We start from the raw sequence: 12,933 nt of genomic DNA on the forward strand, positions 1-12,933 counted from the left end.
ATTTGTATTAAATAAAAAGAGAACAAAAAAATAATATACAAACTGAAGGGAATCAAGGGATGACCCCAAACAGCCAATTGGGAAACTGATAAAGAACTCCTACTCCACCTTCGGCATTGCCATCAACAGAGAAAGGAGCCCAAAAACTCAGCACCCTCAAGACTAAACTTAAAAATACATAAAAAACACTGTCAAGTCATCTTGAATCTAGGACGACCCGGGGCATTCATATCAATATCCATCTTGACCAAAGCCGACCATACTGTCACTAGGGCTGAAATTTGAGATGGAGGTGTAAATTTTGATAAAAAATCAGCAATTGAATTAACTTCACGAAAGCAATGGCTGAATTTTCACTCCACATAATTCAAGAAACTCATACAAGCTAACCACATCTAACGAACAAGCCAATGGACCCTGTTTTTCTACAACAAGGTGACCACTGCGATCGAATCACATTTGATCCACAGCCTTTGCACACCCAGATTTTTTGTATGCACAATTGTTTGAGATTTTAAATGTAACCGCAAGCGTACGAATCAGTGTAGCTACGGGTTGAACTCAGAGAGAGCAGCCACTTTATTTTTTTTTTCTTTTAATAATGCGAAGTGAACCTATTAATGGTTGTGATCTAATTCTAACTACCGTCCTAAATATATGTATCTAAAATAATGTCATAACCATTCATCATCTACTAATTTAAAGACACAAGCCACACAATTAAAATTAAATAAATAAATAAGTGAAAATAAACATCCCACGCAATTAAAAAAAATAAAAGAAAAAAATGCTAAAATAAAAATAAAGTAAAAGAAAGGGGAGAAAGCTAGAGAGAGACTCACGAGTAGGTTTCTCTACTTAGCCCGAGGGATGCATCATAATATGAGCTTCCCTACTTGATCAGAGAGTCACTCTTACAAGGGTTACTCTACTTGGCTTTATGAAAAGGGAGACAATTAAAATAAAAGCAACAAATTGATGGTTCTATGGCTAAAAGGGGCAAAGCCAACACATACACTAGCCATAAACCTTGGGGGAAAGGGATAGCAATAATGTAACGACTGAAATTAAAATCCTAAATTAAGAAAGACAGGGTAGTCAGAAGAGGGAATGAGAGGGGGGAGAGAATACTATTGAAGGAGCCTACTTACTTGAACTTCAACCCTTGAACTTGAAAGCTTGGGTGATTTGAGATACTACCACTACTAAAAACTAGATGTGGAATAAACCAAATCTAAAATTATTAGTACTAGAGAAAACAAATCTTGAAACAAAAAAAACTGAACTTAAAAAAAAAAAAAGATGCTCCACGGCTTATGATCTTGTCACCTAAATCTAAGCCTATAACTATAACTTTAAAAATTACAACTCAATTGAATAAATCATAAACATAAAAGGCTGAATAAGAATAAAAGAGTGATTGCATTAATTGACATGAAAAAAAAAACTAGGAAAAATTACATGATTACCCACTTTTGGGTTTCCCTCTACAAAATTACCCACAAAAAGTTTTGGTTAACAAAAATACCAAAAATTGGGTTTAGGTTTACAAAACTACCCACCCAAAGTTTCAGTTAACAAAACTACCTAAAATCAGGTTTGGGTTAACAAAACTACACAAAATAGTGGGTCTTCATCTTTCACATATAATCATGTAATTTTTTAAACTTTGAGTGGGTAGTTTTGTAAACCCAAACTCAATTTTGGGTATTTTTGTTAACCTAAATTTTAAGTGGGTAATTTTATAAAGGAAGACTTAATTTTGGATATTTTTGTTAACTGAAACTTTTTGTGGGTAATTTTGTAAATGAAAATCCATAAGTGGCTAATCAAGTAATTTTTTCAAAAAACTATTACAAAAGTAATTAAAGCAAAAGTAGAGAATAACTAAAACTAAATGGTGAGAGAGAAGAAAACTAAGCATAAACTATAAAATAAAGTAAGGGGAATAATAATTAGGAGGGGGGAGGAAGGGGCTTTTATAGGGCTTTTGTCTTGCCTTCTGGCTTCTACAAGTCTTATTTAAGAAAATAAATAAAATAAAATATTGATAAAAATCCTCATTCTCTGAGATATTGTGTGAGAAAATAGAGAATCCGTTTTCAAAATTAACAAATTTTATTCATTCATTGCAATATTAACCAATGTCTTGCAATCTTGATTAAATCATAAATGAATCTCTGCATAGCATCTTCAAGATCTTGTGAGGTGGCAAGGAGAGAGAATAATCTTCAGGATTTTGTAGGAGAGAGGATGTGGTACCAATGAGTGGGTCCCACCTTTGGACTAGTTATTGATTCACTTTAAGCACTTTCTCTTATAAACTTGGAAACTAAAAAAAAAAGAAAAATAAAAGTAGTACTATCCAAAGTGGGGTAAAATGTACATTTATATCCCTAAGATTTCACACATTATTGTGTTCATCAACAATCTATGAGATTACAGCAAAAAATTCCGCTTCAAAATTGGTACGAATAATCCCTAAAATTTGCCATTACCTCCCCCATCTCATTACGAAAGACACCACTTGCGCCAGAGATACCAGGGTTCCCAAGAGAACATCTATCCGTATTTTATTTCCACCATTCTCTCAGGGAACAACACCATAAAATTTCAAAACAATCTCTATGGATGCGCTCCACCCAAGAGAAACCAAGACTCCTAGCACTCATCAGATCAGAAATAGAAATGGGGGACCCATAATGAACTAGGGTATGAGAACTAACTTCACCTTTGAGCATAGCAAAGCAGCTCTCCATTGATTTAAAAACACCTTCATGTCTTCTGGCATTCCTCTCCGACCAAATTCAATAATGAATCAATACAAAACCTTTTTTTCCAAACACCCTGACAAGAGAGCAATTAATCCTCCCCTTCCCCCTCGATGAGGGTGGGTACCACCGATTTGTTTATGAGTCTATGGGGATGGTTTTGGTTATAGATGTTTGAATTGAATGCTTATGGATCAGTTTTGGTATGAGAATCCTAAATGGTTCCAAAATCGAATAATTGGACCAAAACCATGTAAAGATCATACATAAACCATATTTGAGGTGCTGATTTAGATTTTGAAATTTTAGATTTATTTGCATGTTACGAACTTACCAAAGGAGAATTCATCTTTAAGTATTTTAATGAATAAATATTTGAGTTATTCAAAATAAATAAATAAATAAAAAATAATCCGATTCTTAGGCTTGGAATCGCTTTCTGGTCCCAAAGGGCCAGAACCAATTAGGACCATGGTTCTAATAAATGGAACCAAACAGTCGGTATCGGTCTTGATTTTGACCTTTTTGATCCGATTCCACATGGATGACTCAAGGGTAAAATCGTAATAAAATTGATTTAAAAAAATAGAGGATAGATATGTCCGATATGATCCTATCCATTATGTTCTTGAATGATATTGACCTTGATCGTTCTTGAGTTTTAGAACCTTATTAGGACTGGCCTGACCCCTGATAACTCAAAAATGTCCAGTTTAATTAGGGTTGTCAAACCCTAGTTTGAAAAATGATGAAAATGAATTGGGGTATTGTTAAATCGAACCCAAATTGGATCAGTATGAGTCAGACCAAGAACCAAAACAAACATGAAAAATTGAAACAAATCTGATATAAAACAATAATATAAGCAATATTTTGATTTGTACTGGTGTTTCAAATAGATCTCATGGTTATTTTACATGGGCATGTGGAGTAATGTTTAGGGAAAAATTTTTCTTACTCTGTGCTAATTATTTGGTGACAAGAAAAAACGTTGATGTAGTTGATGCAGTGTACATAAGTACTCTATATGGTCTAAAAAATTCCATGTAGAAAGAGTGGAACTTAACACAAGTTCAGAGTAATTCAAAGGAATTACACAAATTGATTCAGGATAATAACACCGGTTCGTTGCCTTAGAGCATGATCTCCTCATTTCTTTTATGTTTATAAATCACTCTCCCAACTTATTTTTTGTCTCAAGTTTTCAACGAATGCTTACTATTATTTAATCATATCACTAATGCTCAGTTATACATAGGAAATATAGAATTCTTGATACATGTATTGCTAATGTTCACAGCTATTTTAATTAATGAAGTCTTATATTCAAAAGATAAAAAGGAATATCATACAAAAAATCTGTTCCTCCTTCCCCTTATAATTAAATATAACCTATCAAAACTAATAAGATAAAGCCAAATCAAATAAAAACTCAAACTAATTGATACTAAAAATCTTTCATTATTGGTTGGTTTTGTATTTACCTATTCTCACATCAAAACCCGCAAATAAAATAAAATCGAACCAAACCAATGGATTGACACTCCTAAACATAACTAACTACCTACTTGTTGGATTTCATACTACCCCACCTAAAAATAAATATATAAATAAATCAAAAATTTGTTAGACTAATTTTTCCATTTAATAAAGTCTAAAGTATTTCTACCAAAAAAAAAAAAGTCTAAAGTATATATACGAAAATGAAGTAAAATTTTTTTTTTAAAGAAAATAAAATAAAAGTTGAAAAGGTCATTACGAGGTTGGTCATTAAAAAAAAAAAAAAAAAAAAAAAAAATGAACATAGGATGATTACATGGGGATCACAATAGAGCTCATTGGCCTGTAACAAAAATCATGTTCAACTAGTGGTGGGCCCCTTTCCTTGTCGATCGTTGGATCATGTTCGAACCAGGAATTTATTCTTTCCTAATTAATAAAATTTTCTTTCCGAAAAGAAAAAAATTCTCAAATTCCAATTCAAGGTTCTAAGCTTCAAGCCTTTCAATCTCATCTGCTTGACCATTGAGCCGTCGTAACCAAAATCGAAAGTTTTTCACTTTTCTGGATCTCAGAGGATTCCCTCTCCTGTTTAGCTATGGTTTGCATTATGAGATTTAGATGAATGAAGCTTATTCAAACTTCGTTTATGTGTCTGGGTTTGCGTTAAAGAGAAGAGTAAGAGAGGCGTTGTGATGAGTAGGTATAGGAATGGAGAGATTTGGGGTTTCGAACAAGAGATGACTCTAACTCGACATGGGTCTGACGTTGTTCTCGGTTTGGATGGAGGAACGACCTCCACAGTCTGTGTTTGTATGCCCCTTATGGCCTTCTCCGACAACCTTCCTGATCCTTTGCCTGTTCTCGCCAGGGCTGTCTCCGGTTGCTCAAATCACAACAGTGTTGGAGGTATTAATCTTATTCTATTCAGTTTATCTATATATATATATATATATATATATATTTTATTGATGTTCATGATTTTAGGTTTTTTTTGGTTCCCTTTTTGCGGTTTTGAAATTGGTTACGGTTTTGTTGGGTTCTTGGTTGTTTTGATTTCTTCTTTTCTGGCAATTCTGATATGGGATTTTATTCTTGTTCCCTTTTGTTTCAGTTCTTAGTTCGTGTATCTGTTCGTTATGGCATTGATCCATCAAAAGTTATGATAAAGGGGATTTTTTTTCCTTCTACATTTACATTCTGGTTTCGGCATTGGTTTAAATTGTCAAAAGAAGGGGCTTTCCTGCATGTATTTTTGTTCTGATATTAGTTAAAACTTAAAAGTCCGCTACAAATGTAGATTTTTTACTTTTGCGTCTTAGCCGTGTTAGCTTTTATTGATTGAGTTTTGTAGGTTTTCTTCTTCCATGCATGGTTGAGCTGATTCATTGAAAGCAGCACAAAAAGAACATATCCTGTGCAACTTTATCTCTTCTTAGTATTTTGATCACGAGGAAAGGAAGAAAAAAAAGTATCTTCTTTTATATCTCTGTTTCAAGGGCAGAGAAGTGCTCCCACAATTAATGTTGCATCTTTTTTTACCGTTCTCACGGTTTAGTTGGATTGTTTTGGATATATTCTATAGTTCAAGATGATTTGGATTTTTGGACTTCTCCCATCCCTTTACATAGTTTTATTATTAGTCTTTAATTGTTTGGTGTTCGAAAAATGTTATCCTTTTTCAAAGCTGTCTTGCTTTTATTTTATTTATTTTTACCATTGTCATACTGGATTCTACAGAAACTGCAGCAAGGGAGATGCTGGAGCAAGTTATGGCAGAAACCCTTTCAAAGTCTGGCTCAAATCGATTGGCAGTGCGGGCTGTTTGTTTAGCAGTGTCAGGTGTTAACCATCCTATGGATCAGCAACGGATATTAAATTGGCTCAGGTGGGTTCCAGCGGATATTTTCTGTGATTTCTGCTTTCTGATATTGGTTAGAATACATCTTAGGTTTCTTTTGTGGGCCCTGAAAATAAATTAAATTTTGACTACAAAGCATAAAATGTAACTGACTTTTACTTGCAACAACAGCATAATGTTGTCACAGAAAAATTTCATGTCGAATTGTGAATTCTCATATTCCATATGTTTTACTTGGTCTTGTAAACTTGAAATTGGATGTTTGCTTGTGTTTTGAAACTTCAACTCTTCTTTTCCTCTTATCTGCATTGCTAACAATAGGAAAATTTTAATGGGAAATAATAGAAATATGACAAAACAAAAAGATCTAGAGTCTAGACTGATGCTAGGATAGGATAAGAATAAAAAGGTGGAAAGATTATCGGAGAAATGCTGTCAATCAACTTCTTGTTCCAAAGTTGATTGACTACCAGGTTGTTTAGGCTATGTTTGGTTGCATTCCATGGGAGTGATTCTGCTAATTCTCTGTTCTACAGGAACAGAACGGGTGTGGAATTGTGTTTACCAAGTTCGGGTTAATTTTATTCTCCCATAGAATGAACTGGTCCAAATATTGATCTTAGAGAAAGAAAGACAAAGCAAAAAAAGATACTTTTGCTGCTTCGGAATGGATTGAGTAGATGTAGGTCAGCACCTAAGGGTGTCAATTTGGAACCAGAACCAAATACCGAAACCGATGCCGATCGTTTAACCTGTACCGAACTGAACTGAATAAGAATCGGTACGGTTTCAATTTCGAGAAAATGAATCTTATTCAGTATGGTACGATATATTTTTTACTGGGTTTGAAGCTAAACTTTTGCTGTCGGAAATATATCAAAGTTTTCATATCTCCTCGGTTAGAGAAACTACTGCTGTTTTAAGTGTCAAGAGGTGTGTTTCTGCCTATGTAATCTAGATACAGGGTGCCTGAGAAGGCAAACCTGCAGACTTGATATGCAGAAATGTCTGTAGGCAATCACCTAGGTGTGATTCAAATGTTTCCTCCTCACTTCATGCCATTGCTTTTTGTTGTTATTATTATTTTTTCTGCCAGAAATCTCTCTGTTGCTCCTTACTGTTTTTCTCCATTATTTTTTAATTAAAGAAAATTAAAAAGAAAAATGCATGTAGTGTCTTGTATCGTGGACACATTTATTGGCCCTTGTAGACATGGGCCACATGGCCAGATAATAAAAATGGAAATACCTTGTCAGATTTTTTGCCCATTGCTCTTATTTATAAAATATTTGTATGAAATTTTTATGATAATTCAGAATTTATTTATTCTAAGAAAAGGCCACTATTTTTGACAAAGGCCCAAGAGAGGCTATACAAATGGGATCTGCATGTTAAGTAGCAAAAAAAGAGTCAGTTGTCTTCTGATATCTGGTATATTGCTTCCCCTGAAATGCTGACAAACTGAAGTTTTTCTTTGATTATGCTATATAATGTTCAATGAGATTCAGTGTGTTGGAGTATCAAACCAGCTAGCGGAAAAAAAAAATGATGAAAAATGATCACAAATTGGTGAAAAATGATCTCCATGGTTGTCATTATTGTTCTTTTTCCCCATTGTATTTAACTTGTTTGCTCATTGATGGTTTCACTGCAACATACTTTTTTTGTTGTTTTTAATTTTCTCAGGGAGATTTTTCCAAGCGATGTAAAATTATTTGTTCAAAATGATGCTGTAGCAGCTCTGGTGAGTGGAACAATGGGGAAGCTTCATGGCTGTGTTCTAATTGCAGGTACGGGCAGTATTGCTTATGGGTTCACTGAAGATGGAAGAGAAGCTCGAGCTGCTGGTGCAGGACCCATCTTAGGTGATTGGGGGAGGTAGATTTGTAAGCCCTGATATTTTTGAAACATAGGCTATACTTGTTTAATGCTTAAATTCAAGTGGTAGACTGATAGTGCTGCTACAATTAGTTTAGCTTTCCATATACAATTCAAAACTGTGAAGACGCATGCATACTCAACATACTGAAAATATTTGACTATTTGAGAAATGGTGATGAATTCTATCCAGATAAAGGTGTGTTTGGATGAGGTGATTTGATTTGGGTGGGGTGGATGTGAATTGGCCAAAGCCAAATCTGGTGATTGGATACCAAACTAGCAGTGAGATTCGAAATCATTCGATATATGTAAATTGTAGATGATTCGAATAACTAATTTGAAATCATAGGATCATGATGTATCCAAATGCTTGATTTCAAAATTTCATGGATTTCAAATATTTAGATTTCAAATTCATTGAGCTCAAATCCAAATCATGTGATCTGCGTACACCCTAATTTCAATCATGAAATGGATCAGGTTATAGCCTGAATGCCATTAAAAAATCATTAGCAAATATGAATTGAATGGTTATTGAATTTTGTGGATTCAAATTCTGTATTGGCACGTCCTACACCTTGTTGAGAAACATTGGCATAATGGTGGTACAATTCATGCAGCCACTGTATGAAGTTCTGTTGAACCCAAAGTCGACAAGCCAAATTAACGTTTGACGACATAAAATCAAGACTAGGAAATGGTATATGAGGTGTCTGACAAGGAAATGCTAAGAATGTGACTTTTAGTAATGTTCTCCTACGGGCAAGAAATTCTTCCCATTAAATTCCTTTTATCTATCAAAGAATTGAGAAAATGGTTGTGTCATCATAACCTGAACCAATATAGTGTTGATGATGTGTTTCAGTTTGCAACTTGATGAATTTTCATTAATTCCAAACTTCTAATAAGTCTTATCAGTTGTTTGTAATGTCCTTAACATTTTCTTTAAATCTTTGTTTGCAAATATTGGCTTTATGTCCATTAAAGAGTCAATAGTGTTTCTACTTATTGATTGAGCAGGAACTCAAGACAATATAATCTCTTCATCTGTTGCCCTCACTATGCTGTTTTCATTTGGTTTGATTGGTTAATGTATCATATGGGTAGCTAAAGTATTTATCTTTCCCTTGTTAAATTTTTCCGATTAATCAAGAACCATAAAAAAATCTACAATTAATATTAAAGCAAGCATGACTTGTCCATTTAAAATGATTATCCATTTGTTTGGAGTTTCCATACTATTTTAGAAATTCTGGCACTTCTATGCATCTTTGTAAATGCACCTATTAAAATTGGTCTCTGGAAACTTCCTCTAATATTGATATTTGAAGCCTTTATGTTAATTTTCACTTAAATTGACAATTGTGGCTGACGTGGGTATGACGCCTGTTTGGGATTGTCCAGATTGCTCTTTATATTGTGAGAAATTATCTGAAGGCTTGTGCATGACAGTTTATGAATTTTTAGTTTCATACTTTATCCTTCCAGTTATTATTTACTTTCCACTTCATTCTATTAGATATTGGTTGCTTGAAGCTTACAATTCTAGGAACCAACTTGTTTGCTTTATTATCTTTTCTTTTTGTGTTCTATTAGAAGTTGGACAAGCTATGAGATTTGTTTATTTGCAGTGGGTATGGAATTTCTGCACGGGCATTAACGGCAGTAGTGAGGGCTCATGATGGTCGTGGTCCTCAAACGATGCTTACATCCAGTATTCTTCATGAGCTTGGTCTTTCTTCACCAGATGAACTCATTGGGTACTTTATCCCTTTTTTTATTTTTTTATCAAAACTTTATTTTTATCTTTCTTTCATTTGGTTTTTCTGTTTCAAAATTTCATTTGATAACCTTGTTATTTTTCAGAATGTTTCACTGCATTAGTGTCTCCTCTTATTGGAGACAATGTTGTGAGAAGGTGATAAGCTTCTAGGGTATTAAATTGATAAACTACCTATTTGATGGTCATGATCAAGTTGATTGGTCATGGTTCACCAACGACACTGTTTTATTGTCCACTATAAGATATGGTTATCTGGGAAGGTGGTATTTGATGTTCTTATTTTTCTTATGCTTAAGTCAATACTGTGATTAGCATGAAAATTTAGTGTATATTGAGTTTTCAACTGGTTTTAATTCTTTTATTGGGTTTAGGTGGACTTACTCTGATCCATCTTGGGCTCGCATCGCAGCACTGGTTCCTATGGTAGTAACCTGTGCAGAAGCAGGCGATCAAGTTGCACATAAAATCTTACTGGACTCAGTTGAGGAATTGGCTGATAGTGTGAAAGCTGTTGTTAGGAGACTTGGCTTGTGTGGTGAAGGTGCGACCACATCAAATATTCAAAAAATTGTGCAATCGTAATTTTATGTTTCTGTTTTGATTCCTTTCTTCAAAAAAAAAAAAATGTTTGGGTCTTGACTAGATTATATTGGGAGCTTAATCTACCAATATTACTAGAATATCAAATTTAAGATGGAAGATGTATTCACGGTACATAGTGTATAGTTGTTAAACAAGCAATGGAGAAGACATCTTTGGGTAGCTTTGGTTATAGTGCTCTATGCCATTTTTAATAACTATGTTTTAGTGATCCTATAAGAAAATAACATTTTCAGAAATCAATCTCAAACTGTGGTTTGCTATGGTGGTGAGGCAGCCTCTTTTGTATCTACCTTTCTTGGGTTCAATCCTCCTCATTCGCAAAATTAGTTATGATTTTAGTAGCACTCCTGCATTGCATGGTGGTCAGGCTTTCTAGATTGAACAGTCTGGATGATCTGATTTTTGAACCAGACGATCATTTGACCAGCCAACAATTCTGATAGGATATCCAGTCAGAGGGATGATACGGACTCTCAGTCAATTGGTTGACAGTCCAAATAGTTAGATTGCATTTGACTGTCCGGTCCGAACTCCAGAGCGCTGTGAAAACACTGCTCTGCACTTCATATACTTCATTGATTTCCTGAAGTCATTTTATAGGTGAGGTCAATAGATGAGATACCAAAATGTTTAACTGTGATAGCCCAGTGGAAAGATATCAACACTTAGCCACACAATGTGGAACTAGAAGTTGGAAAATGGATAACACATACTAAAGTAGGTCGTTAAGGTTGATTGGATGAGACTGTGTGCCACATGTTGTATGTATAAAGCATTTTTGACATGGCCAAGTGATCACTATAGACATTGAGACATCAGAACACCCTCTCTTCCCTCTTCCTTTTACAGCCATATTCTTATGTTAATGATCTTGGCAACTGACTTATAATGTCTGCTCTCCTATTCCAAATGAGAAATATTTTACACATACAGGTGCAGGGCTCTCAGTACTGGGCCTGCTTCTTCTTTAGTCTTTACAGCCCTAATATTGTGGCATTGATCTTCAAATATAAAATTATAACCAATAGTGTGGTTGCATGGTAGTGTTTGTGGTTCTTCACATCCCAGATTTAGACTTGGACATTGGAAACCAGCCCTCTGGGAGTAATGAAGAACTATAACAAATAGGGGTGTTTGTTATATTGTTAAGATTTTCTAGATTTAGGAACTTCATATTTTGTGGAATTTGATTTGTTTATATTTAATTATTAATGCAGATGGAAAGGATTCATTCCCACTGGTCATGGTTGGTGGTGTTCTTGAAGCTAATAAGATGTGGGATATAGGGAAAGAAGTAGTAAACCGTACCTTGAAGGACTATCCAGGTGCTCATCCAATTCGACCAGAGGTCTGTAGACTCTGTACTCTATGCCAATAGTTTATTTTAAATTGTTTACAGTTGTAAGCCTGCTATTGTGATTGCGCAATGGAACCAATTCTGGGGATGTCTCTTTGGGGATATATGTAACTAGATTTCTTGGTCTCTCAACAAATAATTGATTCTCTTTTTATTGTGTTAATCAATACTTATTTAATGCTCAGTGAATCCAAATTCTGCATTTATTTTTGGCAACATCAAGTAGAATTTTTGGGGGTGATGAATTGATACAAGTTTGAGAGGAATAAACAAATTAGAGCTAATTTAGGAGTAGCTCAAATACATCATATGTTAGGAGAAAGTGTTTTTGAGGTGGCATAGACTTGTGCAATGGAGGCCCCTTTTCCGTTCAAGTTTTATAGCCAGAGGGCAAGGTGCATTTATAAAAACTCTTCATATATGACTCCTACCACATCTACAACTTGCCTAATACTAATCCAACTGAAAACCACTACTTAATTGACAAGTAATAGACTTAAAATAGCACAATTAGACTTATAAACTGACTAGGAAACTCCAACACTAAAATCCTAATGAAACTAGGACAAACAACCAGTTAGACTTTCAATTTTCATACTCCTAAAACAACTCAGCCTTATCTTAATTAAATGGGGTCGCCTACATGGACCCTTTTTCTCCAATCAGTCATATTTATTAATAGTCTTAAGTTCTTCCTCTCTTAAAGTCATTGTCTTATTGCATAATGGGTAGCTTCTATGTAAATTACCCCTCCATTGTAAGCCTGAGGCTGATATCCCAGACCAACTCATTCTGCACAGGGCTTTCCCCAAACGTAATTTTGTCAATTAGTTTTCTTTCTGTATTCGCTGAAACTAGCCAAGCCAGAACAAAAATTAGATAAATGAGTAATGAGTTTTTGAAAAAAAAAAGGAAAACTTTTTAAGTATGAACTGATCCCAATATGTATGATGGAATTAAATTGATTCCTACATACCTGAGTAATGGCCCCTTTTTAGTTTTCCATACCTGATGCTCATCAACTGTGCCGGATGGTTTCCAGCACCTATGGTTTTTTGGCACATGGTGGTGCCTAGTGGTGCCCAAACTTTGTGGTCAACCATTTCATTGGCCATGGTTTTTTGTTTTTGTTTTTGTTTTGTTTTTGCTTTTTGCTTTTTTTTTTTTTTTTTTTCAT

At 34.5% G+C, this 12,933-nt stretch overlaps 1 protein-coding gene across 1 annotated transcript in view; it reads left to right on the forward strand.

The window, feature by feature from the left end:
• The first annotated feature begins 4,732 nt into the window (after window positions 1–4,732).
• The window catches only part of LOC122077778 (N-acetyl-D-glucosamine kinase), a 9,869-nt gene continuing 1,668 nt past the window's right edge, over window positions 4,733–12,933 (forward strand). Inside the window, exons 1-6 of the mRNA XM_042643648.1 lie at window positions 4,733–5,180; window positions 6,012–6,159; window positions 7,819–8,010; window positions 9,645–9,773; window positions 10,168–10,337; window positions 11,617–11,747. Coding sequence (XP_042499582.1) covers window positions 4,967–5,180; window positions 6,012–6,159; window positions 7,819–8,010; window positions 9,645–9,773; window positions 10,168–10,337; window positions 11,617–11,747 — 984 coding nt within the window. The 5' untranslated portion in view covers window positions 4,733–4,966. The remainder of the gene's footprint in view (window positions 5,181–6,011; window positions 6,160–7,818; window positions 8,011–9,644; window positions 9,774–10,167; window positions 10,338–11,616; window positions 11,748–12,933) is intronic.

The sequence above is a fragment of the Macadamia integrifolia genome, chromosome 5 (genome assembly GCF_013358625.1).
Source record: "Macadamia integrifolia cultivar HAES 741 chromosome 5, SCU_Mint_v3, whole genome shotgun sequence".
Classification (NCBI taxonomy): Eukaryota; Viridiplantae; Streptophyta; class Magnoliopsida; order Proteales; family Proteaceae; genus Macadamia; species Macadamia integrifolia.